At 43.7% G+C, this 26,812-nt stretch overlaps 1 protein-coding gene and 1 long non-coding RNA gene across 12 annotated transcripts in view; one reads left to right on the top strand and one right to left on the bottom strand.

The window, feature by feature from the left end:
* Positions 1-1,957: 1,957 nt before the first annotated feature.
* The window catches only part of LOC136440197 (CUB and sushi domain-containing protein 1-like), a 38,266-nt gene continuing 13,411 nt past the window's right edge, over positions 1,958-26,812 (bottom strand). For 4 of the 11 annotated variants that reach the window (XM_066436080.1, XM_066436081.1, XM_066436078.1 and 1 more), the window contains 24 exons: positions 26,479-26,651; positions 26,195-26,354; positions 25,886-26,080; positions 25,488-25,660; positions 24,945-25,104; positions 24,272-24,469; positions 20,634-20,809; positions 19,822-19,981; positions 18,506-18,700; positions 10,868-11,043; positions 10,040-10,199; positions 9,604-9,798; positions 8,987-9,162; positions 7,906-8,065; positions 7,538-7,732; positions 6,813-6,988; positions 6,215-6,374; positions 5,790-5,984; positions 5,273-5,448; positions 4,570-4,729; positions 4,087-4,281; positions 3,238-3,410; positions 2,503-2,662; positions 1,958-2,079 (listed from right to left, as the gene is read on the bottom strand). In XM_066436080.1, the coding sequence (XP_066292177.1) occupies positions 2,072-2,079; positions 2,503-2,662; positions 3,238-3,410; positions 4,087-4,281; positions 4,570-4,729; positions 5,273-5,448; positions 5,790-5,984; positions 6,215-6,374; positions 6,813-6,988; positions 7,538-7,732; positions 7,906-8,065; positions 8,987-9,162; positions 9,604-9,798; positions 10,040-10,199; positions 10,868-11,043; positions 18,506-18,700; positions 19,822-19,981; positions 20,634-20,809; positions 24,272-24,469; positions 24,945-25,104; positions 25,488-25,660; positions 25,886-26,080; positions 26,195-26,354; positions 26,479-26,651 (4,055 nt within the window). In that variant the 3' untranslated portion in view covers positions 1,958-2,071. The remainder of the gene's footprint in view (positions 2,080-2,502; positions 2,663-3,237; positions 3,411-4,086; positions 4,282-4,569; positions 4,730-5,272; positions 5,449-5,789; positions 5,985-6,214; positions 6,375-6,812; positions 6,989-7,537; positions 7,733-7,905; positions 8,066-8,986; positions 9,163-9,603; positions 9,799-10,039; positions 10,200-10,867; positions 11,044-18,505; positions 18,701-19,821; positions 19,982-20,633; positions 20,810-24,271; positions 24,470-24,944; positions 25,105-25,487; positions 25,661-25,885; positions 26,081-26,194; positions 26,355-26,478; positions 26,652-26,812) is intronic. The other 7 variants (XM_066436087.1, XM_066436083.1, XM_066436082.1 and 4 more) reach the window with 7 other exon arrangements.
* LOC136440982 (uncharacterized) lies at positions 14,000-17,590 on the top strand. Its single transcript, XR_010756739.1, has 2 exons — positions 14,000-14,726; positions 15,466-17,590. It is a non-coding gene; the product is annotated as an uncharacterized lncRNA (long non-coding RNA).

Here is a 26,812-nt window from a genome sequence, read left to right on the forward strand (position 1 = left end):
ATTGCGCTTTGAAGTAAGGAGCTGTGTTCAGTTTAAGCCAGATAACTGTATAGATAACTTTCCATTTTACACCAGTTTACCCACGATTGGCCTACATGGCAAAAGCTAGGCTTTCCTATGCACGTAACAATGCAACTTCAACAGGTGTTCAATCTCTTAGTCTTGGCGGAAACACGTATTCTGATCACATATAAAATCTTTCTAAAACTGATCTACGCCCAGTCTGGTCACTGCTAAAATCACAGCACCCTGATTGATTCCCATCTTGTAACAGGTCCCAAGAGTGGCTAACCGGCGTTACTTACAAAACTCATTACCTTACAAATAGGCCAACAATAAAAAAGGGATGTCACGATAATGAAGTCATCAATCTTAGAAGACAACGTCCAATCAATTATTTTACAAGTGGCGATATGCAGTGCGCTGCATGTATTTTGTCTTCAGTCAAACATGTGAAAGTTTTGCCTCCTTATTATCTGAATTACAATTTGTAAATGATTAAAATGACTTGAAAGCGTACTAAAGACTGTATCCTCATTGCACGATGGAATGCGATGTGACCTACATATTTTGAATGATTTCCTTTGCATTGGGCTGTAGCTATCTGCGTCTGACGGCCTGTTCTACTATCGGACGCCATAGATCCATCCGAGCATGGCGAAAGCATTTCCGCCCAAAGTCCAAGAGATAAGTGATGTTGGAGAAAAAACACATTTCAGAGGCTCTTTCCGAAGAGGAGTATGGATGAAGAGGCCATGCATGGCACATTAGAACGTCGTCATCTTTGGTCAAGTAAAGAAATCAGCTGGTCAAGTAAAGAAATCAAGTCTCGAAACTATGTCGCAAGTTGAGTGGCGTGACAACTTGACACAGGTGCCTCTTCAACCATACAAACTTTCATAGGTGTTCGTGTCTGACATGATAGAATCGTGCCATTCCAGAAAACCTTGACGACTACCATGGGAGCTATAATGTCACTCATGATTGCAGGTTGCAAATAATGTAAGTGTTGCAGGAAAATGGAACCCATTTGGATGGAATAGCTTTACTTTCACAACAGTACAACAGTGCTAAAATATATCCACTGGTGCACATTAAGGTAATTTCCAAAGATTAGTGTTGATATGTTCCCTACATCTACTGGCGATGTGACTACAGAGAGCAATCGCGTTTCGGGAAGTAAAGTTGCCAGGATGTCATCGATCAGAATCAGTTCCGGAGGCTTGTCGTGGGAGGGAAGATTTCCTTTTCCTTTATTGCTCTCACACGTGATTGAACAATAGTCCCAACATCTATTCCATACGTCTCCGCTTGTAAAACATGCAATCACTCACTTCTGGTGGACGAGAGATCTTCACTGATCCACCTAGGACTGAAATTGTGCCATTTGGAAATTGGAAACCATTACAATCAGAGATGGCCACATTATGCTATCAACCAGTATTGATCAGACTGTGAGTCGCTCATTAAAACTCTAAAGACGCCATAACAGGTTGACGTGTCTGTCTAATTTTCCAGACTGTAAAAGAGAGCAATAATGTATAAATTTCCCTTTGCTGCAAACGGAATATTGATGTTGACTGATGCGGATCCCTAACAGTTTCTGTAGTGGGTTACGACAACAGAGCAATTCGCTGGCGCCACGAGACCAGCTGATTGCCTCAAAGATACACCAAGCTTTAAAATTGGAAACGATGTTGTCGCTGTTATCTGCGGAAACTGAGTTACCCAAGATGTCTAACCCCCAGCAGCTGCTTTCTTGTGGAGTGAGTGTTCGCGGCTCAGAATCCAAACGAACCCTGGCATCTCATACCCATTACCGCGCATAGAACATGTCTTGTGGGCCTCTAATTGCCGATACAGATAAATGAAGGCAGACAGTAATCTGATAAGGAACGACTTATATGTTCAACAAGCCGCTATCTTATCCTGTGTAGGGGTAACACAGACGACAGGCTCGTTTTCAAGATGAGTACATCTTCTTTTGGTTTATTCAATTTTGTCCTATCTTATATGCCTCGATGAATTCGTCGAAGAATCATTTGTTGAGTACGTGGAAGCGTCTTGTTTCTCAGACAGCTGTGAGAGGAAAACAATTAATTGAAGCTATAAAGAAACAAGGTTGACGTCATGTTTAATCATAATTATAAGGGATGCTGATTGGTTTATCAAAGCCACAATGCGCCTATTTTCTAAGCTTAGAAAAATAAGCTTCTAAGCTTAGAAATCTTTTAAAGCATCTGGTCAAAAGCTTCTGCTTGTCATCTCTTTAAGGCTCAAGTTACGCAATTTGTCAGATGATGTGATGAAACAGCTTTTATGGTGGTTCTTTTATTACCATTTGATTGGTTTGGGGATCATATGTTTCTGTTATTATACGATCGAAAGTGGTCATGAAGGTGGTAGGCTAACATTTACTTTGTCGGTTGCTGTTATTACGTTAAAGAGGACAACATCACCCCGTGTGTAAACACCCCAAGATGTAAATATAGAATAAGTTACCTTCATAGTCCAGCTTGAAGCCGCTGTAATTGATGGAGGAGTCGCTCCTGAACTTGAACCAAAGCTGATTGGTGGTTGAGGAGATGACGTCACTGTTAGAAAGGCCACTGCCACTATATCGACCAATCAAAGCGGCGCTGATGTCGGGACCATCATGGATCTGCCCCGAATCAGTAAAACAGTGCAGCCGTTATGTTGGTGTAGATGACAAGCAGTTACCGCACCTGACCACTTACCACTTTCTATAGTACAGTATTGTAATATCGGTTTTGAGGATTTCTTTTTTTCGAATATATAGCAAGTTTTATTGCAAGTAGGCTAATTGCAATTACATGTAACATGAAAAGGACGGATGAACAGTATAGTATGTGACTACTCTAGTCAAACTACTGGCACCAAATTCAAACTTATTGGGTTCGCCTTCTTTTTTTCGAGACAGTGGAAGACGAATGATCCCACTTTCTCTGTAATGTGTGGGTTTTGTGATGTTATGAAGAGAGTTGTTTTCTTTTTGTCTGTAAACGTGGAGAAATTAGGATGAAAATTGGTGGCTTCTTTAAACAGATCTTTTCTTTCATGATCGTAGAGGGGGCAATTTGAAATAAAATGCATTTCGTCTTCCACCGTGTTTGACATGCAGCATTTGCAGGTTCTTCCACACAGAGGTATTTTGTATATGTGCTTCTAATACGAAGATTAATACCAGAGCTTCTACGATGCAAAAAGTGAGAGCACCTCAAGGTAGTCGCTACTACTCTGTGTGTAGAAGGCCCGCACGGTGAGCCGGATTGTCCTGCCGGGCTCCACAGTGATGGTGTAGTAACAGGTCTGGCTGGAGCTGTAGGAGCTCGGGTAGTTCGGAGACAAGATGGCGCCGGTTGGCTCTCGCCAGTCCCCACCACACTCAGCTACCGAGTCAAGACAACGTAAGGGAATGTAAGAAATAGCAAATATATAAACATAGTCACCATAGGTTCAGTGTTACGTCTTCATAGTAGTTTCTAAACTTAGGAGTTTATGTTTGCTTTTATCACGAAAGTAAGTAACCAGTTGATTATATCAGATTTTCATAATAAACGCTGTCACGCGATTCTGTTAAGAGGGTACATCTGTAAAACTTGACTTTGATGTAAGCCATTAATACCACTAATATCAATTATTCAATGTTTTCAAAGGGAGATTAATCGCTGCACATGTCCACAACTGTACGTAACCTCATGGGACTGCAATTTCGCGGTCAAATGATATGACCTGGCCTACCATAATTCAAACTGGTTATCAAGGTTATTTGTACACAGCCAATGCCTATTGCCTGTCAACGTTTCCGCAGTCATTCTGCTATCTTCCTCAAGGCAATACTGACTGGTCCTGCTTTTCTTGTTAAGTATTACCACGATCAAGATAGGGGACGGACAATCGAAAAGTTGATGGGTAATCGGTATGTGTAAAAAAAAAAACGTAACTTGAGATATTTGTGATTTACCAACCTGATGGAACTATTCACGGACATGATTCAAAGATTGTAAGAGTATTAGCAAAGCTGATTAAGAATGTAACCCGCGATAATATTTTTTGTAGCCGTACCAACACAGGAAGGTGGGTCTTCTGACCACACCCTGCTGTCCCCGGTGAGACAGGTGATAGTGGCGCTGCCGTGCATGGTGTAGCCAGGGTTACAGGTGTAGGTGATGGAGTTTCCCGCGTCAAATGTCGTCATCGCCCGGTTGCTGTTTGGCGGGGTGCCCGGATCGTCACAGGACCGCAGAGAGATGTCAACAGCTGGAAGGAAAATTCAGTAATTGGGTGAGATGACAGAAGACTTGCTGTAACTCAACACGGCCTATTCATAATGGCAACGCGTCTTTTCGACTACTCGTGCGCGATCAGAGTCACGGCCGGTATGTTCATTTTACCTGAAACTTTCTCTGATGTGTGAAGTATCAAATATCTCGACGAACAATAGAATAAAGGAGTGAATAACAAAAAATAGGCTCATCCAAAGCTCAATCAAAGGGAACGAAATTCCCTGGTTATGACCACATGTATAATGCAAAAAAATAAACCTACCTGCGTAGTCGATGTGGAAGCCGCTGTACGTATAGGTCGAATCCGACCTGAATTTGAACCACAGCTGGTAGGATGTACTTTTGATGACGTCACGCTCGGACAGCCCGGACCCACTGTACCGACCTATCCGTGTATCCGTTTCTGTTCCTCCGTCACGAATCTACAAACAATATCACAGCACGTTGTGTGCACGGGATGAACTAACAATTAGTCATAGTGACGTTGCAAGATCAGGCTGAGAAACAAATGACCTTCGATTTTATGAGTCATGACTTCGAAAGTTGAGGATTACGGAACTTAATGCCATGGAACTAAGCGATAGGATTATCACTTGCTTACTGATCCGGAAATCATTTACCAAAACAGCCATTAAAGCGACATTATAGTGACTTAAAAGTTTTGTTCAGATTTTTATGATTCATGAAATTGATGATGTAACGAGTATTGGTCAGTGGATTGAAAGCAAATGGATGCATTTAATGCCAAGGTCAACTTGTTGTTGTCAAAAAGCAACCTACGCCTATATAACATAGGGACATCATATGATGACTTTTCCTCTTCGTATTTGCATTTATACCAAAGTGATTTTAGAAGTGATTTTTGATAAACCAGTCGCCTCCAGATAGTCTCCACTACTACTGCCTGTGTAGAAGGTCCTAACAGTGAGAATCATTTAACTTTGTTATAAAACAGTCATGATCACCTCTAGATAGTCTCCACTGTTGCTGCCTGTGTAGAAGGCCCTGACAGTGAGCTGGATGAAGGATCCCGGGCTGACAGTGATGGTGTAGTAACAGTTCTGGTTGGACGGGTAGGAGCTCGGGTAGTTCGGGGACAGCACTGCACCGGTGGAAGCCGTCCAGTCACTGCCACACTCAGCTGTAATGATTAGACGACCATTGACAGCGATTAGACGACCATTGACAGCGATTAGACGACCATTGACAGCTCTATACCTAGACGCTGCACACATGATCTCGATGATACTTCGGAGCTAACATTGCGGCCACACGATAAGTGGCAATTGTATTGTAAGTCCTACTTTGGGGCGTAAATTGAGCATCGTGATCTCCCTAAGCCAACCAATGGACACCTTCACGTTAGCTATCCTCTCTTCATTTTAAACATTGCATTAAAATTGAAACTGGATCGTAACATGTTGGTATTCAGGCAAATGACACCGAAAAGTGTTACAAATCAAGGGTGTTGGTGACTCCTACCGACGCAAGTTGGGTTGGCGTCAGACCAGACCCTGCTGTTGCCGGTGAGACAGGTGATAGTGGCGTCGCCGTGCATGGTGTAACCAGGGTTACAGGTGAAGGTGATGGACTGTCCGGCGGAGAAACCTGTCACGGCTCGGGAGGAGTAGCTGGGGGTACCCGGGTCGTCACAGGACCTTAGGTTGATGTCAGTTTCTGGAATATAAAACACAGGCAACTATTAAAAGTTAATTTTTCAACTGTCAGGATGGATTGCCATTTCATTCCTCAACCACCATGATGTTTCCGCTCCCCGCATCACTGGAAGGGCAGTCCTGTTGAAGAAGAGAAACAACCAAGTTTCGTCACTCGGCAATGGAACGACAATATCGTAAAAGAAGCGCCCTGGCAACAAAATAACTGACATAGAGAAACACTTACTGTACCTGCGTAGTCGATGTGGAAGCCGCTGTACGTATAGGTCGAATCCGACCTGAATTTGAACCACAGCTGGTAGGACGTGCTTTTGATAACGTCACCGGTGGACAACGCGGATCCACTGTACCGACCAATCCGTGTATCTGTTTCTGTCCCTCCGTCACGAATCTGGAAGAGATTTGAAGGTACATCATGTACAGGAATATAGTCGTGAGTTCTTACGTTAACAGATCGAGCAACGTCAATTTAGCTTTCATCCTGCGACGACGTTGGAAGATGCAAGTGCAACGGACATGATTGTTAAGACTCGTGGATGAAAGTTGGCTGCGGGCGAAAAAAAACCCACCAACTACATCTGCTGGGAAGAGTTGTCTTCAACATCCTTTAATCTATTCTAAAACATTCTCATGTGTTTTGCTCGCATGTGTCACTAAGTCGGCATAATGTTATTTCGGTCTGTATCAGATAGTCGCCACTTCTGCTCATTTTGGGGTGGATATCGATGACAGAGCGTGCCAGTTCAAATTACGGTAGCTTCCATATTTCATAACGGATGTCTGAGCTACTATTCGATACACTGTTTTGCTATAAAACAGTCATGATTACCTCTAGATAGTCTCCACTGCTGCTGCCCGTGTAGAAAGCCCTGACAGTGAGCTGGATGAAGGATCCCGGGCTGACAGTGATGGTGTAGTAACAGTTCTGGTTGGACGGGTAGGAGCTCGGGTAGTTCGGGGACAACACTGCACCGGTGGAGGCCGTCCAGTCGCTGCCGCACTCAGCTGTAATGTACGAATGCTATAAAAATGTCCACTGACACTGGGGATTTTTAGGTGCGATAAAATTCAAACAAGGACCAGCCATGTGACAGGACCACATGGAAAGTAACATGTAGCAGCTTTGTGTCGCCGTAAAATGATGCCCGAAGACGACGTGAGGGATCCACCAACGGTCTCAGCTCCACACCTCTGCTTAACAAAAACAGGGCGGAGCTTCCATGTAAGACATGCTCCGCCACAGACAGCGCATTCGAGGGAGTGGAGCTTGGGTAGCGGACTAAAGCTAAGAAGGCTGGACTCCAGGCTACATTCGATACAACGACTCAATTTTTACACCATAGTCACTGTTGTGTGTGTAGATGATCAGAATACTAGTATGATGATAACCAAAATTGAAACGAACATAGCATCTTTGCTATGTTTCAAGTTGCTAACATTAAGTGTAGCATTAAGTGTTGATAAGCATAGTTACGTAATAATTGTGATCCGGTAGTATTGTAGAGAGCTCTTATATTGATCAATTGGGCAGAAATCTAGATCTTAATTTATTACCTGTACAAGTGGGGTTGGCGTCAGACCAGACCCTGCTGTTGCCGGTGAGACAGGTGATGGTGGAGCCGCCGTGCATGGTGTAACCAGGGTTACAGGTGAAGGTGATGGACTGTCCGGCGGAGAAACCTGTCACGGCTCGGGTGGAGTAGCTGGGGGTGCCCGGGTCGTCACAGGACCGCAGGCTGATGTCCATCTCTGGAAAAGGGAAGGTAGACAGGAGTCGCTACCTAAATCTCGGAACTAGTTGACCTTTCTGCTCCATTAGGTATGCTTTTAGAATTGGAATGCACCATTGAAGAAGAGATGGTGGGATGAAAAGATATCTCACCAAACGCAGTCTAAGTAGCTGACGCTCAAGACATACTCACCGGCATAGTCGATATGGTACCCACTGTAGGTATACGTGGAATCTGAACGGAATTTGAACCACAGCTGGTAGGATGTACTTTTGATGACGTCGCCTGTGGACAGTTGTGACCCATAGTACCGACCTATCCGGGTGGCGCTTTCAGCCCCACCGTCACGAATCTACGAGACGGACATGGACTTGGCATTAAATGACACATCAGGGGCGTACCAACATAATGATTTGCAATGCGTCAGTAAAGATACGTCCTTTCGGCTTGGAAAGCATTTTTGACCTGTCCGGGTTTTACAGTCACTGTACTGACTGACAGAGATACTAGACAGGTGTAACACTTTTACCAAAAACTCTAGAGGCATGGTAGAAATTTCCCCTTTCCTACATTATATATAAAAGGCAATAGCATCACATTTTTGGAAATTTTGAAACTATAGATAGAACTAAACTTAAGACAGATTTTTGTGCAGTAATCAGATATCCTATTTGAAGAGACTTTTAGAAATGTTAAATTCCATCTGCTGAAGCGCTCTAAACTGTATAACTAATGAATTATACATATGCCGTTAGTAGGCTAAGTATCTTATTTTGAAATCCTTGCATGACATAACGTCGGTTTTACTGGCAACTAAGCTTCATTGAGCTGCCACGCGCAGCCCCTAACAATGTGGTACATCATCAACTTGCATCGCGCCCAGTATATGTACAAGTTAGGGGAGTCCAGAAACAATCGCGAGAGCACAGTGGCAGACCACTCACTCTATGGGACACGTGTTCTATTCCCGTCTGTAACGCAAATAAAACCCTACGTCGTCAGTCAGTTAGGCCAAACAGAATTCTGCGGATTTTTGTCAAACTCTCTCTTTTTGCAACAGCACATAAATGTCTATGAAGATCATTTGGGGACAAACGATAGATTGAGCCAATTTAAAGTATGATAGCTTCCACGTTTCATAACGGACAATTGGGGTGCCATTTGATACACGGTTTTGCTATAAAACAGTCACCTCCAGATAGTCTCCACTACCCGTGTAGAAGGTCCTAACAGTGAGAATCATTTAACTTTGCTGTAAAACAGTCATGATCACCTCTAGATAGTCTCCACTGTTGCTGCCTGTGTAGAAGGCCCTGACAGTGAGCTGGATGAAGGATCCCGGGCTGACAGTGATGGTGTAGTAACAGTTCTGGTTGGACGGGTAGGAGCTCGGGTAGTTCGGGGACAGCACTGCGCCGGTGGAGGCCGTCCAGTCGCTGCCACACTCAGCTGTAATATACGAATGCTATAAAAATGTCCACTGACACTGGGGATTTTTAGGTGCGATAAAATGCAAACAAGGACCAGCCATGTGACAGGACCACATGGAAAGTAACATGTAGCAGCTTTGTGTCGCCGTAAAATGATGCCCGAAGACGACGTGAGGGATCCACCAACGGTCTCAGCTCCACACCTCTGCTTAACAAACAGCGCATTCGATACAACGACTACATTTTTACATCATAGTCACTGTGCAGATGATCAGAATACTAGTATGATGACAATCAAAATTGAAACGAACATAGTATCTTTGCTATGTTTCAAGTTGCTAACATTAAGTGTAGCATTAAGTGTTGATAAGCGTAGCTACGTAATAAGTATGATCCGGCAGTATTGTAGGGAGCTCTAATGTTAATCAATTGGGCAGAAATCTAGATCTTAATCAATTACCTGTACAAGTGGGGTTGGCGTCAGACCAGACCCTGCTGTTGCCGGTGAGACAGGTGATGGTGGAGCCGCCGTGCATGGTGTAACCAGGGTTACAGGTGAAGGTGATGGACTGTCCGGCGGAGAAACCTGTCACGGCTCGGGTGGAGTAGCTGGGGGTGCCCGGGTCGTCACAGGACCGCAGACTGATGTCCATCTCTAAAAGAAGTTTGGACGGCCACGTTTTCTTGTAATATGACAGGCTACAGGAAATCATCAACGGTCATTCTGCCAATAATTTCTATTGGACGTGATAGGCTATCATACTGCATCATACTTTACGTGCATAGTTCAAAGATCAAGGATTCCATCGCCATATTTAACACTTATATTTGATATCTTAACCTTAGATCATCAGCATTCCTTACAACAACACCAGAGATTCGGACGACATACTCACCAGTGTAGTCAATGAGGAATCCTGTGGAGGAATACCTGGAATCTGAATAAAATTTGAACCATAGCTGGTAGGAGGTGCTTTTGATGACGTCACCCGCAGACAGCTGAGACGAAGTGTAGCGGCTGATCAATGATGCAGTCGAAGATCCTCCGTCACGAATCTGCCAGGGAGAGAGTTTGTTGGTGAACTTCGTTTGGTTAAAATCGAAGGCCTACAACGAGACTTATTTATTACATTTATTTAGTTCTTAAACTAATTTCTGTTAGAAAACGGGATAGCTTGAAAAGTTGGGATAACTTCTATTTGTAAAGTTCTATCCCATCAATTTACCATAAGATACATTTGAAATTCTCTTACTAGTAAATTAATGGAAGAGCACCCCTTATCCCATTAATTTACTAGTAGGAGATACATGTATATAAAATCTCTTCCTAGTAAATTAATAGAATAGCACCCCCTTATCCCACTAATTCACTAGTAAGAGACATCTAGATCTAAAAATCTCTTACTAGTGTTTTTTGGAATAAAAAATGGGATAAATAGCTTGAGCTCTACAACGGCGGACTGATTACATTGCGATTATCAATACAGCGTTCATGCATCATATCAAACTTGACCATTATCAAGTGACATGAGCCAGCTTTATACTATGCTAATAGCTCGGGTACATCACCAACGACTGAAGGGTACCCCAGGAATCGGTAGGGGGCGCGGATGCACCGAACGCATTGGTCGAAGAGACTTATGAAACTACAATTTTGTTTTAGAACGTTTCCATTTTTCAAAGGTTATCTAAGATTCTTATTCAGAGTTAAGGGAACACCAAACCTCTAGATAGTCTCCACTGCTGGAACCCATGTAGAAGGCCCTGACAGTGAGCTGGATGAAGGATCCCGGGCTGACAGTGATGGTGTAGTAGCAGTTCTGGTTGGACGGGTAGGAGCTCGGGTAGTTCGGGGACAACACGGCACCAGTGGAGGACGTCCAGTCACTGCCACACTCAGCTGTAATGAGGCGAAATGCTGTTATCTCGCAAACAATAACTTCTCTGGCAAAAGACAGACGGTAATCACGAGTAAGGTAAAGGTACCATAGCCTTTTGGGGCCGTTGGAGCAGTGGGTTTTTACCCACTGTGTCTAGGGCACGGTATTGGAAGGCGGAGCCCATCCCTCTCCTTCCACCGCCTTTTACCTCCCCAACCGAAGTCAGGTACCCATTTCTACACCTGGGTGGAGTGAGGAAAGTCGTGTAAAGTGCCTTTCCCAAGGGCACAACATCGGGACGCATGTCCAGATATGTCTGGGGGAAAGCCGGGATTGAACCCAAGTCTCCTTGTTTGACAGTCCAATGTTCTAACCACTACGCCACGGGATGCCACAATCACGAGTAGAAGTGGGCATACAATGATATCCTAAATGATAGAACAGCAGGCAACATTTGCAGCTACCTAACCCCAAACCTAAACTCAACTGCAAATTCAACGTTTGTTTTCTAAAGCTTTGACATGTCGTAGGGTTTGTCCCCAAAAGATCCCAAAAGACGCAGGTTTGATGCATCACCCAATAGTGCTCCAGCCCAGTTTCCCTGTGAACTATGTGTGAAGAACATCAAAGTAATTTCATACCTCGCTGGAGGCGTTTATGTCCTCAGACAGGCCTATATATCGTGCGGTGTGACCTTCATGGTTGTCGCGTCGCCGTATAATGCGATCAACCGTTAACGTAAGAAGGGATGTCATGTTCATATAATTGCGTACTGTCAAATCAATAACTCGACAAACGAGAGACCAAGAGTGACCGATATGAATGCCTGAATACATCTTATCAGATGGCCGACTCTAATCTTGGACGTCGCTTTTAGAGCACTATAAATGAGAAAATGGTACACATTACAAGGTTTCACTTGTCTGCTAATTGTCATATCAGTTCAGCAATATCCGGCGGCATACCATTGTGATTTTATATTGATCAGTTAAATCTAATCCGAGGCAAACATGGAGTAAAGGACCGTAACCTCTGAATGCAACTCGAATATCAATCATTATACTACTAGATAAACTATTTATGAGATCACCAAGCCCAAAGGCATCCGCCGTTAGACTTCGCCTCTTGCTATGAACAACGAATTCCTCATTTCTGTCCCCTAAAGATGACATTATGTAGTCTATTCAGTTTGCTTGATGTGTAGACTCCATATTCCCATTATGACGGTTATCAACGCGGAATGAACTACCCTCTGCGGACCTCGTTCTCCTGGTTATGCTTCGGTCCCATTTCTAATCCGGGGCCCAGCCGGACAGCTTGTGGGAACGAAAAATATAATATAAAAGACAACAAAAGACACAAAATGTAAAAAGTACTCCCAACCATGTATTGTGCATTCTCTTGATATGCGTTTACTATTTTTCGGTTTCGCAAACAACCCGGCCGGGCCCCGGATTGGAAATAGGACCGAAGCATTACGTAAGGCCCCCATTCCACGGGATGGAGATCGCGCTGCGACCTCGCTGTGACCGAAATTGAATTTGTGTAACCCTTGACTTCATAATTGGAATATCATGCAAAATGAAAAAGTATGACAGCAAAGACATCAAAACATATAAAGCTTAAAATATTCGTTTTTTATTTATGAAACTCGTTGAGCGCTCTGTCAAATCACTCGGTCGCAGGATCCAAACATTTCCACCCACACAGATCTATCAAACTATGTAGATTCAGTTTCAAGGTGTCGGGGAAAGTATACCGATAGCTAGCTACACACTCTTGGAATTGCTGCCACACTTGAAATGCTTCTATATCTCAATCATCCCGATTGGCTCTCAATTGAAGTTCACTTGCAACCTACGTTTAATCAGCCTACTGCTACTTTGCTTCTCTCGGCAGTAATTGCTTGCTAAGGTTGATCTGACAAGCGCCTTACTGTATACAGTCATATGGACCAACTCCAGACTATCAGAAGGATTCCGTGTTCTGTAATACTCCACATGGCTTACCCTAGGGCCCCATGAGACAGTACAAGTAGCAGTTACAACTAAATCATGTCCGAAGGCTGTATGTATTGCCATTGCAAGAGGCAGCCATGTGAATTAATTAGCTGGACTCCTGCCCATTCATCATGAGTTCTTTAGGATTTATCACTCAATTCAAAGAAAAACCATTCCTCACTAGCCTAGTTACTTCAGTGAGGATTACCTCGTGATCCTGCCTTACCACTGGCATGTCTGCTTCTAGATTTCAAAGCAACAAACCTTTTTGTTCTTCTAAATGAGCACCACATTTCACGTTTTCATGCCATAATTAAGTTTAGATGCTGAAGAGTTATTGCAAATGTGATCACCGGATTAACAAAAGATATAATTGTAGCAGGTACTATTGACTGACAGGATAATTCAATTTGCCTCTCTCCAATGCTGCGTTTTTTGTATAAAGAAGAAACTGAATTTGTTTTGGCTTATCGCCAACCACTTCCAGTCTTGCTATAAGATATAATCCAGCAAACTCATTAGTACGTGCTTTCGTGGAATAACTCAATGAATTCCAAGGACTATCATGACAGGTACGTAAGGTTATGAATCCATCTTCCTACGGCAAACTTTGCACGGAATGCGTAACTCAGATAGCTAATTAAATCTCCAACATAACGTTATCTAGCAATCTAACATCTAGCAATGTGTCTAAATCATATATGGCTGGTGAAATACGTGAAAATGTGCGGAGTTCGATTCCCCGGCTTCCACCTCTTGGGAGGTTATTTCGTCTCCAATTCCTGCTGTGTCACATAGACATGGCGCGTTAAATATTCATTGACACTTTCATTTCGAAACTCGCAAATGTATGGACTCAGATAAAGGATACTATACAAAATACGTATTATGGGAGAATGAATAAAGTCATAGAAATCCACACTGGCGTCTCAATGCAGGGAAATGTCAGCATGCCACAACATTTGACCATCAGGAATAGAAATCAATCACAGAAGAAACTAAATCAAAACAGCATCAGTTCGTCAATAACACACGGAGTAGAGGTTGCCAAGAACGTGATGTGAGAACGACCGGATTCATTATGCGCGGCGCATTGACAGTAGCTGCCAGCAAAAATAGAAACACTCAGACGCTGGCCACAGTAAATCGCGAGATATCACCGTAGCAACGCCTTCGTATCCACAATATCGTCGAGTTGGAAGTAAACGCAGTCACAGATAACTACGGAGTCTGGTTTAACGTCTATGCAAATCCCCCCAGGGTGAAACCCAGATCTGTAACGGAGGAATAAGTTCTTACGGTCACTAATGGGAAACACGAACCAACCGTGGGCAAGGCTTGCACAGGACAATTTTCCAACAGATGCGGCGGCAGCAGGCAGGTCAGCACATCGTAACTCTTCTGATTGTCCAGCGGCTTAACTGCAACAAGGCAGGCTTATGAGTATTGTCAGAGTATTGCGGTTTAACGTGCCTTGTAATTTATAGCTGAGAAAAAAAGAGGCGGTTTTGGAGCCACTCTGATTAGCGGTGATGTGATGTACAAGAGGCTACGCGCAACTGAGTTAGTGACACAACTGCAATTTAACCTGATGTAGGAAGTGGCAAAAGGACGACCGTTTGTTTCACTGGTAAACTTTCGGCATGTATCTTGGCGATGATGTCCTGTACCAGAGCCAGGTAGATCAACGATGCTTACTTGTGGTAAGAATTTTAATTTTGACTTTTTGTAGTAATCGCAGTGTTAGTAGTTTGTTAAGTAAATTGCAACACTGTGCGTAGCACAAACGCAAACGTACAAAACTAGTCGGACACACATTAATTCCTGTTTGGCTTTTAGGGAGATAAGTACAAAATCCCACCCTTGGCCTTGTAGCAGAGTTTGTCCCGAAATACAACATACAAATAAGGAACAATTCAATCAGGCAGGACTTAAGTTCCCAGCATGCGAAACTTAAAAACCAATGTGTAAGATATTAAGACATGTGGAGACTGACTGACATTGCTCTCATTGATGATAAACAATGAATAGCATATAATATTGATAGTCTGGAAAATTTAACGCCCACCGACGGTTGTAAGAGTAGGCAGACTCCATGTCTGATATTTCATCAGCTGATGCTTGGCGCTGAAAACCCATTAGATACGCAGTGAAGTCACTAGTGAACTGCAGATGAAATCAAATGGCGGTAGATTGTTCGAATCAGCGGGAATCTCCAGAGAAGCAGGGGACGCTGTACTCGCCTTTCTGTTGGTGCGGTTTATCTTGTTAGGGCCTGTCATGGTACTTTAGTAGAATCATAAATAAGCAGAGGTTTTGTGTGTATGTACAATTGTATGTACAGCGAGTGTAGAGAGATACTATTAGAAAATTCCGTTCTTCAGGATAATGGATTCGAATGAAATAGAGGGCCATAGCAAATCTCTGCTCATTGGATTTCAGGCGGCGTTCATTTCTCTCAGTAGACGATACTGCTGAAGGAGAAAGGGCCACATCCCGACGAATCTTCTGAAGTCCTTCACGCTGAGGAGTTTTCCACGGAGCAGAGCTCGTCTGTCATCATGGATCATGCTTACGTTACACCGGAGACGACAGGACGTAACTCGGCTGCTAGTAGTTAAGGATACCTATCAAGGAAACGGCGCGGCGAAGGTAATGGGACACAGAAAATACGCCTTACTAGTTATCACATCAATCTGTGTGGCTACGTGCGTCTACGCAATATAACATCTTCACAAATCCGCCTGTATCACGCGATCGAGATTTACGTTAGCCAGAATATCGTGTCAGCTCTGCCTCGCTGCTCTGGACGTAATGAACTCTCTCCGGCACGGGCTTTCATGTAGCCGAAGTCTGTTAAACGTCTCGGAGGAGCACCCCAAGGATTTTACTGCGTGTAATTACATCGGCTCCTTGAGCTGAAAACCTCAGCACTAGTATTGACAGTCTCGTGTTTCGGGAACAAGTGGATGAAGCGTTAAAACAAAAGCTTTACTGATTTTTCTCATGCATACGTCGTGACAATGGCTGCATACGCCTGATTTCTTGACCTCGCGGCGGATTTGTTTCTCATTTGCATTGCATGTAGCATCCCGATGGCTTAGGACTTCCGCTGTAGGGAGAGGTGCTCGGGAACAAGGTTGCAACATCTGCATGTACTGCATTTCAAGTTACGACCGTCTCCTCGGCTTCTGTGGAATATTGATCTGACTTGACGTGATTGATGTTCTTCTGACATGACAAGTTCACCATGGACATCACGGGGTAGGCACATGCCCGCGCTCCCCGCCGCGCTGCTGGCGGCCTGCGGCTCCCTGTCAGCGGTCCTGCCGCGCTCCTCACCCGTGCCCTTCATTCTCCTCCTACATCTAACCGGCGGCGTTCGCGGTGACACTTGTGTGGGGACCGTAGGGGGAGGGAACTTGACCCGTGTGAGGTTCCAATGTCCTACACGAGCCCATTCAAGTCTGTTTAAGTACTGCTGTGGGTTCGAGCCAAACAATTACTGCTGTCCTAGGCCGTATCATTCCATCCGGGTGGTCATCGAAATCATTCTTCTGACTCTAATGGCTATAGCGCTGGTGTATGTGGCGTATTCCTACTGTCACTACGTATGCAGGAACAGAATGCTAAGGAGGATATTACCGCGCCGCATAGAGGAGGAACTCGACCTCTTCGACATTGCGAATGCAGCACTGTCGCCGAGGGAAAGGGCTGTACTAACCCTGGCGACCTTCAGTGTCGACAGACGCCCAAGTAGGCAACCGAGTATCCGAGATGAAAGTCAAGCCAACGCCAAGGGTGATTCGGAAGCAACCTCAAGGGAAGACGACAACAAAGAATCGTGTATTAATGGAATAATTAATGATCCTGGTCCGGAGTTAGCCGTAGACGTACCGGAGGAGGAAACTTGCCCTGATGACTGCGTTGATGGAGTAACGGTTGAATTGGATGAAGACGAGTTTATGGAAAATATCAGGACGGAATCGGAGCTTTAACTCTTCATGAATATCAATCCAATGAAATACAATTTACTGCACGAGCTAAGTACGATACCCTTATTACATGTATGTGTGCAGCTTCAGTGTGTTTTGTCTTTAGCGTGTTGATAAAATGGTTCAAACGCTACTTTCTGATATCTTTAGAATTCAGCACGTAAGACCAGGAAAGCGTGAGTGATGTTTTAGTTGCTATACATCTGATGAAAACGTCAGGAGATAACATTTGTACTTCAAATGAGGCTTTTAAAGGTAGAAATTTGTACACCGTCACGTTGTGTGAATATTGATGGTGCCCATTTTCCCGTGACGATGTGTATATCCCGTTGGTAAAACGAGGTGGAATAAGTAAGATATATCATGGCATACGGTAAGTCTTGTTGCATTACTCCGCTTCAACAATCCTTCAAAGACCGTATCACTTGGGTTCAGCCCTACATCAATATCATAACATGATCCACAGAAATAATGTTCACCTGTGATAGATGATTTTGTCTTAAAACGTAAATCATGAGTCACAATGTATCTTATTCATAAAAAACTTACAATAAAAAGTGAGGCTACATTTTTCGAGTGTTTGTCATGGAGCTAGGAATAATCAGACCCAAACCGCGAATTTCACCTTCATAAACATGGTAACTCACAGCCTATGCTATCACCGTATGAAGTCACAAGAATAAAGGAAGTGGGCAGCATATTACTCATATAACTATTACCCTTAGTCGGATCTGATTCGTGGGTAATACAGCATACGTTATATCTTTACAGGTTGGTCGGGCTACGTTAAGTGTAGATTGTTTATTGTTTTATTGTTTATTGTTTCTTCGCATATGTACAATATAAAACAAAGAGAAATAGAGTAAAGAATACATGCAGGAGAGGCCATAAGATAAGCAAATGATATGAAAATGATTGGCAGTTGGTGTCAAATTTTGATCCCTTTGCTCGTCAACGTAGATTCCGTTGGTTATACTTGGCAACAATGTTATGAACGTTTCTTACTGATGAACGTATTAGACGACGGAAACGATTAGAAATTTACATTATGAACTTTCCAACATCAGCAACTGTAGAAGTTGTGGCTTCTTCCCCTGAGACGAGTTAACGATCTCCAATGAGAAGGATAGTCGTGAAAGGGCAAATGTTACAAGAGTCAGCGTTTTTTGGTCTTATCTCTAGTTTCCTCTGCGCCAGAGGCTTTAATCACCTTAAAAGGAAGCGGTATCGGTGGCTTCTATCAGCTCTGCTGTAATAACGCAGTAATGCAGGGTTTTACTATGACCTGACCAGCACTCCAGCGAGCCATATACTCCAAACAAAAGGACCTCTTAATGGTTAAGGTCAGTCCAGATGATATCAAAGTTGTGTGTTACGAGCACTTTGCGTGTGGCAGAAGCGACCGTAAAATGTGTAGCAATCATAAACTGAGATAAAAGTGATGTACAATTGGCGCGGAATGGATGAGGGGTGATGATGGGACCTACCATCGCACGACGGAGGGGCGCTGCTCCAGACCCTGTTCGCCCCTGTGAGACAGGTGATAGTGGCGCTGCCGTGCATGGTGTAACCAGGGTTACAGGTGTAGGTGATTTTGTCGCCTGGTCCGAAACCTTCCACAACACGAGAGGAGTAGCTGGGGGTGCCCGGGTCGTCACACTCCCTGTACGTCAGATCATATCCTGTAAGGCGATAAAAGCACATGACCTTATGAACTAAATGTGCTACACGAGAGACAACAGTTAAGATCTAGAACTCATCCACACGTTCCTTTCTTCATTAATGATGCAATGGTTTAATGCTGCTGTACATGTTAACATTCATGTCATTTTCTCCACGAACATACTTTGCATTCAAAACGAGAAAACAAACTGCCTCTAACTGCTGATGCAGTGATCTGACAGCTGGGATATCGATGATGGAAGACCACGATGTAGACGATAGTTTGCCGTGGGTAATTGTCTGTGTTCAATGTCACCTACATGTACCTTGCATCCTGCAGGCAGTAAAGAAAACACGCTCCACGGATTGCCAGTTGTTTTTATTGACAATTCTGAAGATAATTTGCTGAATAACAAACTTCTTCGACAATTTTTGTGTCTCAAACAATTAATAACCACCAAAGCTTCTTGATTTTAGATATTCTAGATATCGGAAGTGTTTTTTTTGTCCCCAGGTCACTTTGTTCTTCTTTCTTGCCTTTTATGCCCACGGTCTTGATGATAACCATTCTGGCATGTTGGAAAAGTCGTGTAGAGTTCACAAGATCGGTGACACGGTAGGATTCGAACCCGGGACCACTTGGTTCTCGCGGAACTCGGAACTCGCTGCCGTTGCGCCACACGGCCCCGCTTTCCATTCTATCATAACCCACCCTGCAGTATATTGCTTTTCAGACATCACCATTTTATTTCATCTATTTATTTCAGAGTCCCCCTGTTGTTGTTGATGTTGATGCTGTTGTTACGTTGTGGTTCACCTTGTAGTGTGTAGAGTCACGTAGGTAAACACGTTTCTTTGCTTCTTCTGCAGCAGGTTATATCTTTAAGGGAGGGGTTGCTAGTACAGTATTTCCCCTACTCGAGGCACTTCCCCGAACACGAGACCCAAATTTTACGTCCCTTCCGAAAGACGGATGCAGCCCCAACCGAGATGTCCTGTCGCAGGATTTGTACCGTTCGAAGAAGTCACCAACTGATTAGAACCAGGAGCTTAACTGTGAGGCTACTACCAGTTGAGCTACGGGGACGTCCATATAGATCCTCCTTACCAAACGTTAACCTTTAAATTGAAGTAGTCTTACTTGCGAAGTCGATGTGGAAGCCAGTGTAGGAGTAGATCGAGTCCGAGTGGAACCTCAACCACAGAGTGTAACCTGTGCTTTCTATGACGTCACCAGCAGACAAGTCGGAGCCATCGTAACGTCCAATCAGAGCAGCGCTGACGTCAGGCCCGTCGCGTATCTAGAGATTGTAGGTTGAGTAATAACGTAACCACAAATGTGGCTTTAAGATTCCTTTAAATATTTAGGAGCCACACATATTATTATTCATGGTAACCTGCTTCTCTCATCTCAAGTCTAGGCGTGCATAGACATCTTAAACTTTGATATCCTTACGGCCATTTACGGCGCTGCCCTTTAGTTTTATCTATAAAGTTAATGCACCTTCTAGATTACATGTCTTTCGCGCTGTTGCTATTGCATCCATACTGGCTCTCCCTGAACCTATCAAAAGCAATAGAGCTGAGTAATATCGTTATACATGTATAGGGGACGACTGTCGAATACAGATGTGTCCAGGACAAAATATATCGACATTTAGAGCAGTAGTCTATAGTTTAGATTGGCCCGTAGATTTTGAAAAGGCCAAATGTCCTATATACGTTTTGTCCGAAATAGAAAGAATGTGGTATTTCATTACTTCAAGCAAGGAGGTTATAACCTATAGCATATAACCTTCTCGCTTCAAGACAGTTCACTTCAGTTAAAATTCTAAGGAGAGACCCCTTGAAGGTTATGGTGTAAATAAAAAGGTTAGACACAAATGATGAATCGCTTTGAATGTATGCTCAATTCAAACTATAGATTTCACACAATCTAGCGAAAACCCTCACATCCAGATAGTCTCCACTGCTTTGCAGGTAGAAGTCTCTGACGGTGAGTCTGATGCCTGAGCCCGAGTCCTGCGTGATGGTGTAGTAGCAGTCCTTGTTGTTTCCGTACGAGCCGGGATAGTTTGGTGACAGTACTGCCCCGCTGGAGGCATAGCGGTAGTCACCACCACATTCAGCTGCAAAAACATATGCCAAAATAACATACGTTAGACAACCGTCCGGATACTAGTAGTGCGGCATATAAGACTCCTCCCCGCTGGAATATTAGAGTTAGATTACTCAACTCAGCCAATGTTTTAGCAACAGTCGGCAGAACGTAAGCGTTTAAGGTCGTGTTCGCGTATTTAAGGTTAATATCTCGTGTATAGGTTCATTTAGTTGTGTCCAAAGACATATCTCATGCAACGGCTGTTACTCCGATGCAACGTTGACCATAGAGAACGAAAGAGACTCGGCAGCTATAATAGGTTTAAATAGCAGGTTAATTACCGTATATGCATTACGTTCTGACGACGTGCTCTCACGTCCCTTCTAAGGTAAATGTTCATTATCAACGAAATATAATCCCCATCTTTGATGATCCACACCATTGTTTTCTTAAATACAACGTCCCCTTAAAAAGTGTTCTGAGGTATACAATGAAAGAAATGTTAACAGACAAGACAGGTAGACATGCAATTTCTTCTCGAGATGACTGTTTTGTCATATTTGAGATCAGGAACTTACTGTGCGTTTGGACACACCTGGATTATCCACCGGCACAGTATTTACCTATTTTTCATTATCATGAACAACGTTATCTTGCACAGAGTTTTTTCCCACTTACATCGCTCTAGATAACTAACGTGAGATGTATTAATTGTTGGATACGTCTCTGGATCTTTAAGCCCATGTAATGATTAAGAAGCACTCAGATTTGCATGCAGCATTATGTCTAAAACATGGTACTGCAGGTTGTCAGAAAACATCCAGCAGCCCAGGAATACATCCAGGGCTAGACTTAAGGGATTTCAAATGGAGATGAATGTAATGTTACACATTCTACAGACGTGGTACGTGTACAGGAGCAGTGAATTTCAATTGCTCCAGGAAAGGACAATAAATGTATCTGGATAAAGCCTCCGCTTGCGGGAAGATATTCGCCCATTGATCGTAATTCTATAATATGGCAGACAGACGCTGTGTCTAGTGTACAGTCTCAAAACCGAGGATTTCCCACGGGTACAATGCACAACGACTGAACCATGTGAACCCTACACTAGCTCGTTCTGACATGGAGTCACTAACCAGACAGGATCAATCATACGAAATACGTCTTGTGCTTGTAACTCAATCTAACTTCCTTATCATTGTCTAGCTATCGGGCAATGTGCAGTTATCCTATGGTGGTATTCACTTGATAGAAGAGGTTGAGTGTAATGAATCAATTTTTTTTTCCTTCATATGTTTCAATATGGAGTAGCATATCAATCATCCAACAATTGCTATGAGCATTCATGGCCACAAGAGGATTATGTATTTCATAATATGTAATGAATGATGTTCATGCGCATATATATCTCATTAAGCAATATCGAGCTTTCGAAATCATCGCTGTTTCCCGGTTCCCTGGGTTTACCACATGTATCACTGAAGACAAAATGTCACGACAGTCTGCCGTTGTCATACCTGAATATGCATGACTATCAAAGTTTATGGATCAACAAGTAAATGAGCAGCATAATTATAATATGATCTCTGACATTAACGCGGTTCATGTTAGTCACCTACACCTGCGCGCTTCAACTGCCTCCACAATGCCAATGTCTACATATGCTGCAAACTAAAACAGCACGGCAGAGACGTTTGCTTTTCAAAAAGCGTAAGATTTTATTATGTATTTTATGATGCTTTTATAGGCTTTCACCGCTTTTACTTGAAGATGAAAAACATCAATCTTCGATGGCTTAGAACAGCAGGTGGACCGTTTAGCGTCCCAGAGCGGCCTTGACTCTAAACGTTACATTTAGATCAATTTTCATTTATTGTGTACATGTACCGGAAAAGCTGGAGCCGTGAAGGACAGGTTTAATGCCTAGCTCGCGCTGCTTCAGTTTTATGGCATACAAAATTCTATAAATAGGCAATTTCATAAACTATAATTTTATACCATAAAGGACGAATTCGAAGCCAATGCGGCACTCGTTCCAATATTCTTTGCTATATTCATATCCAATTAAACTTTGGAATGAATACGTTGAACCTCATACTTTACTGAGCCCGTTAGCTTTGTTATCCCCAGCACAAATATGAAGACCTTCCAAAATTACACAGCAAAAATAAATTAAATATCATAGCAAATCCAGAAGACGTCGTTATACTCTTTTCACTAAAGGTAATAATTGAAGCTATTCCCGGTGAGCAAAAAGGAAGCGATTTGTCTGCAGTGGCCTTGAATATAAAAATATTAGTATTAATACGTTTGGTGGTCGTGGCTTTGGGTTTTACCATATCCCCATGTGTATGCAGGGCTGATAAACGATGAAGGGTTTCTGGCTTGTCTCTAAGCCGTAAAGAGGATCAAACGTTAATCAATTACCCTTACTTCCTTATCTCCACAGCTAATGGGCACGGCGGTATAGGCAGCTGGCTTTATCATCGTGGCTTTCGATCAAAACCCACATTCTCCTCCCTCATGGCATAAATACCACGAGGAATATACCTTTAAGTTCTAATTGTTGAAACCCAAAGCCAGCGATCTTACGAATCCTCTGGGTCGTTAGTACTTGCATCAGAATCCCTAAAATAAAATAGTTAATACGGCGGGTAGGGAGTAGTGCTCAAGAGAGGCAAATGTAGCTGGATGATTAAAGATACAGTATGCTTCGGTTACTAGTCTCTCTTTGAAACAATGTCAAAGGGGGCCTTGATTTAAGAGAAACGGAAGTTGCGCGGTTTCAATGGGTGTTGAAAGAAGGGGGCAGTAAGTAACGAGGGGCTGAAGTTTGTGCAGCGGTGAAAAATGTAAAGTTACGTGGCGTTCGTTTCCATCAGCAGTGGCAGCACGCTCACCCTCAGGCGACTGGTTGGATGGCTTTCCAAGAATCAGCTCATTGGCGTTCTTTACAATAAACTTCCTTAAAGTTGAGCTCAACTTCAAGTCAACTAGTCTGTAGTGTCTGTAACGGCTAGGAAGTAGGCACATAGAGGGATTTTAGCATCACAGAAAACTGGACAGCTAGGACTTGTTGTGTATTTTTCCAACGTGACGTTTACCGTATAACCGTTGCGATTTTAAGACAAATTTGCTTTGTTGTTGTTAATGTAGATATCAAACTGTTTCGCCTATAGGACACCTAGTAGTTGAGTGATAAAACTGTTAGTCAAGATTTGGGCAGTCTGCTAAGCTAAGAGTGTATAATAAGAGTGCATAACTGTGCCACAATGGCCGTCCCCAACCCTGCCCTGTCCTTGGTGCTGAATACCTGTCACTTAACAGTACTGCTGCAGCCCCGTCCCCAACCCTACCCTGTCCTTGGTGCTGAATATCCGTCACCTAACAGTACTCCTGCAGTCCCGTCCCCAACCCTGCCCTTGGTTCGGAATACATAACTGTGCCACAATGGCAACTTGAAAAAGTCTCGACTATTCTGACTTACCCACGCACGTAGGTGGAGCATCGCTCCAGACCCGGTCGTCTCCGGTGAGGCAGGTGATGGTGGGAGCACCGTGCATAGTGTAGCCGGGGTTACAGGCGTAGGTGATGGCCTGTCCGGCGGAGAAGGTGGCGACAACCGGTCGGGAGGCGTACGTCGGCGTCCCGGGGTCTTCACACTGGCGAAGCCCAATGTCAACAGCTGAAAAAATTATGGAATGTCGACTGTGAATACACAGCATGACTAAGAGTTGAGAATCTGCTATAGTTTTGGACAACAAAGTTCTTTCTACGCAACCAAGTGTGTTTTACCTAGCCGACGTTTAAAGTGACTTGCCAGCCTGATGAAACTGTTCACGGCTGGTATACACAGAAAAAGTAGAAAAGGAGAAGTGGTCCGATCTCTGTCATTCTTTAAAATGACTAAATAAAGTCGAAACCGGTCGAATTCCGTCTCAGCGCTGTCATAATCCCAGAACTGCGAATGATGTTCACGGCTGGTATAGTTTTGTTTCACATGTTGTCAAAATGATAAAACCTATATATGTTTGCTCTTATCAAACGACGAACCATTGGTACACAATAACACATCCATAGGCTGCGTGATTTTGATGCGGCAGGACTGGAATTAGAGGAATTTGGCCCAAAATATCGTCCGTGTATTCAGTATTTGGTACCTTGGTAATCTATGTGGAACCCTTGATAGTTGGAGGACGAGTCTGAGTGGAACTTGAAGTACAGCTGGTAAGACGTGCTCTTGAGGACGTCCCCTGCAGACAGGTCTGATCCGCTGTAGCGACTCAGCAGCGTTCCGCTCGAGTCTGCGCCATTCCGGATCTAACAGGGCAAAAACATGTAAATATTATGCAAAAATAAAGTAAAAAGAATCAAAGCAAAAGGAATAGATCCGCACTGATGCATACATACAGCCGTTTCAAATTATGTCTTTTGAAGACTTTATGCTAATGTATAAGTCCAAATCCTTCTGTCTGGAGTTGGTGATTCACTACAAATCACCTGGATGGAGGCCTGGTGAACCTCCATCTCGTATCAGCCATACGGTGATATACTTAGTACATCATTCACCCGGACGGGAGACCTGGAGCTGGCGCATCTCCTTCTTGTATCAGCCAACGAACGGGTATGTTGGTATAACCCCGACGGTGCGTAAGTACGTCGACTGATGATGATAATGAAACTATGAATGTGGTGAGACCAACCTCCAAATAGTCGTCTGAATCCTCCGTCCTGAATGACCTGACCGTGAGCTGTATGTACTCCCCTGGGCTCACGGTGACGGTGTAGTAACAGTTCTGGTTGTAGCCGTAGGAGCTGGGGTAGTTTGGTGACAGAACAGCACCTCTTGGTCCCGTCCAATCCGCCCCACATTCAGCTTTGAATACAAAACACAATTTCTTTAGTTGTAGAATTTATTGACACTCTATCAAAAGTGAAATTTGTATCATCAGTATCATTAAAAAAAGACTCACAGTTGCCTGATTGAAATATCTATAGTATTTGTCATTGTCATTGGAATACAATTTGCCATTGTCATGGGAATATCTATAATATAGCATCGTTACCAAGACCATGCGTGGTCTGACTTTAACAGCAGTACCTCTGCATGTAGGCGGCGCTGCGTCCCAGACCCTGCTGTCCCCGGTGAGACAGGTGATAGTGGCGCTGCCGTGCATGGTGTAACCAGGGTTACAGGTGTAGGTGATTTTGTCGCCTGCTCCGAAACCTTCCACAACACGAGAGGAGTAGCTGGGGGTACCCGGGTCGTCACAACCCCTTAACGTGATATCAAAAGCTGAAATATGAAATTAAGAGACAACTGTTTCAACCATCTTCCGTGACCAAGTTAGATGATTTAGCAGTAAACACGTTTCAAGTAAACTCCACAATGATATTTTTGAGAAGTTACCTGCATAGTCGATGTGAAACCCTGAGTACGCTGATGACGAATCAGCCCAGAACTTGAACCACAGCTGGTGGGAGGTGCTCTCAAGAACCTGACCGGTGGATAGTTGGGATCCGCTGTACTGACCAATCAGCGTCGCTGATGAATCCATACCGTCACGAATCTGCAAAGGTCCGGTTAGTGTCGAGAAGTAGAAGAATACCTTGAGCTTGTAGCTTGGAAAACAAGCTTTGTTATGCTTTGAAGTAGGAAATGAGTCAATCAGTTTACGGGAAACATTTGCGTACCTGTAAGTAATCATCGCTGACTTCAGTTCTGAAGTCCCTGACAGTCAGTCTGATCCCCTGCCCAGGCTGGACACTGATAGTGTAGATACAGTTGCGGTTATAGCCGTACGTACTGGGGTAGTTCGGAGACAGCACGGCACCTGTTGGCGCTGTCCAGTCTGACCCACACTCAGCTACCGGCAAATAGTGCAAAGAGTAAATGTTATCATTCTGTCAAATACTAACATATTCAATGTCTGGCTAAGAACTAGGACGTCAACTGTTCTCAAGTCACTTTCTCCATAGGATAATTGATAAACTTTAGGTATACTTATTTGGATCGTGTATTATCGGA

This window comes from Branchiostoma lanceolatum, chromosome 8, assembly GCF_035083965.1.
Source record: "Branchiostoma lanceolatum isolate klBraLanc5 chromosome 8, klBraLanc5.hap2, whole genome shotgun sequence".
NCBI classification, from domain to species: Eukaryota; Metazoa; Chordata; class Leptocardii; order Amphioxiformes; family Branchiostomatidae; genus Branchiostoma; species Branchiostoma lanceolatum.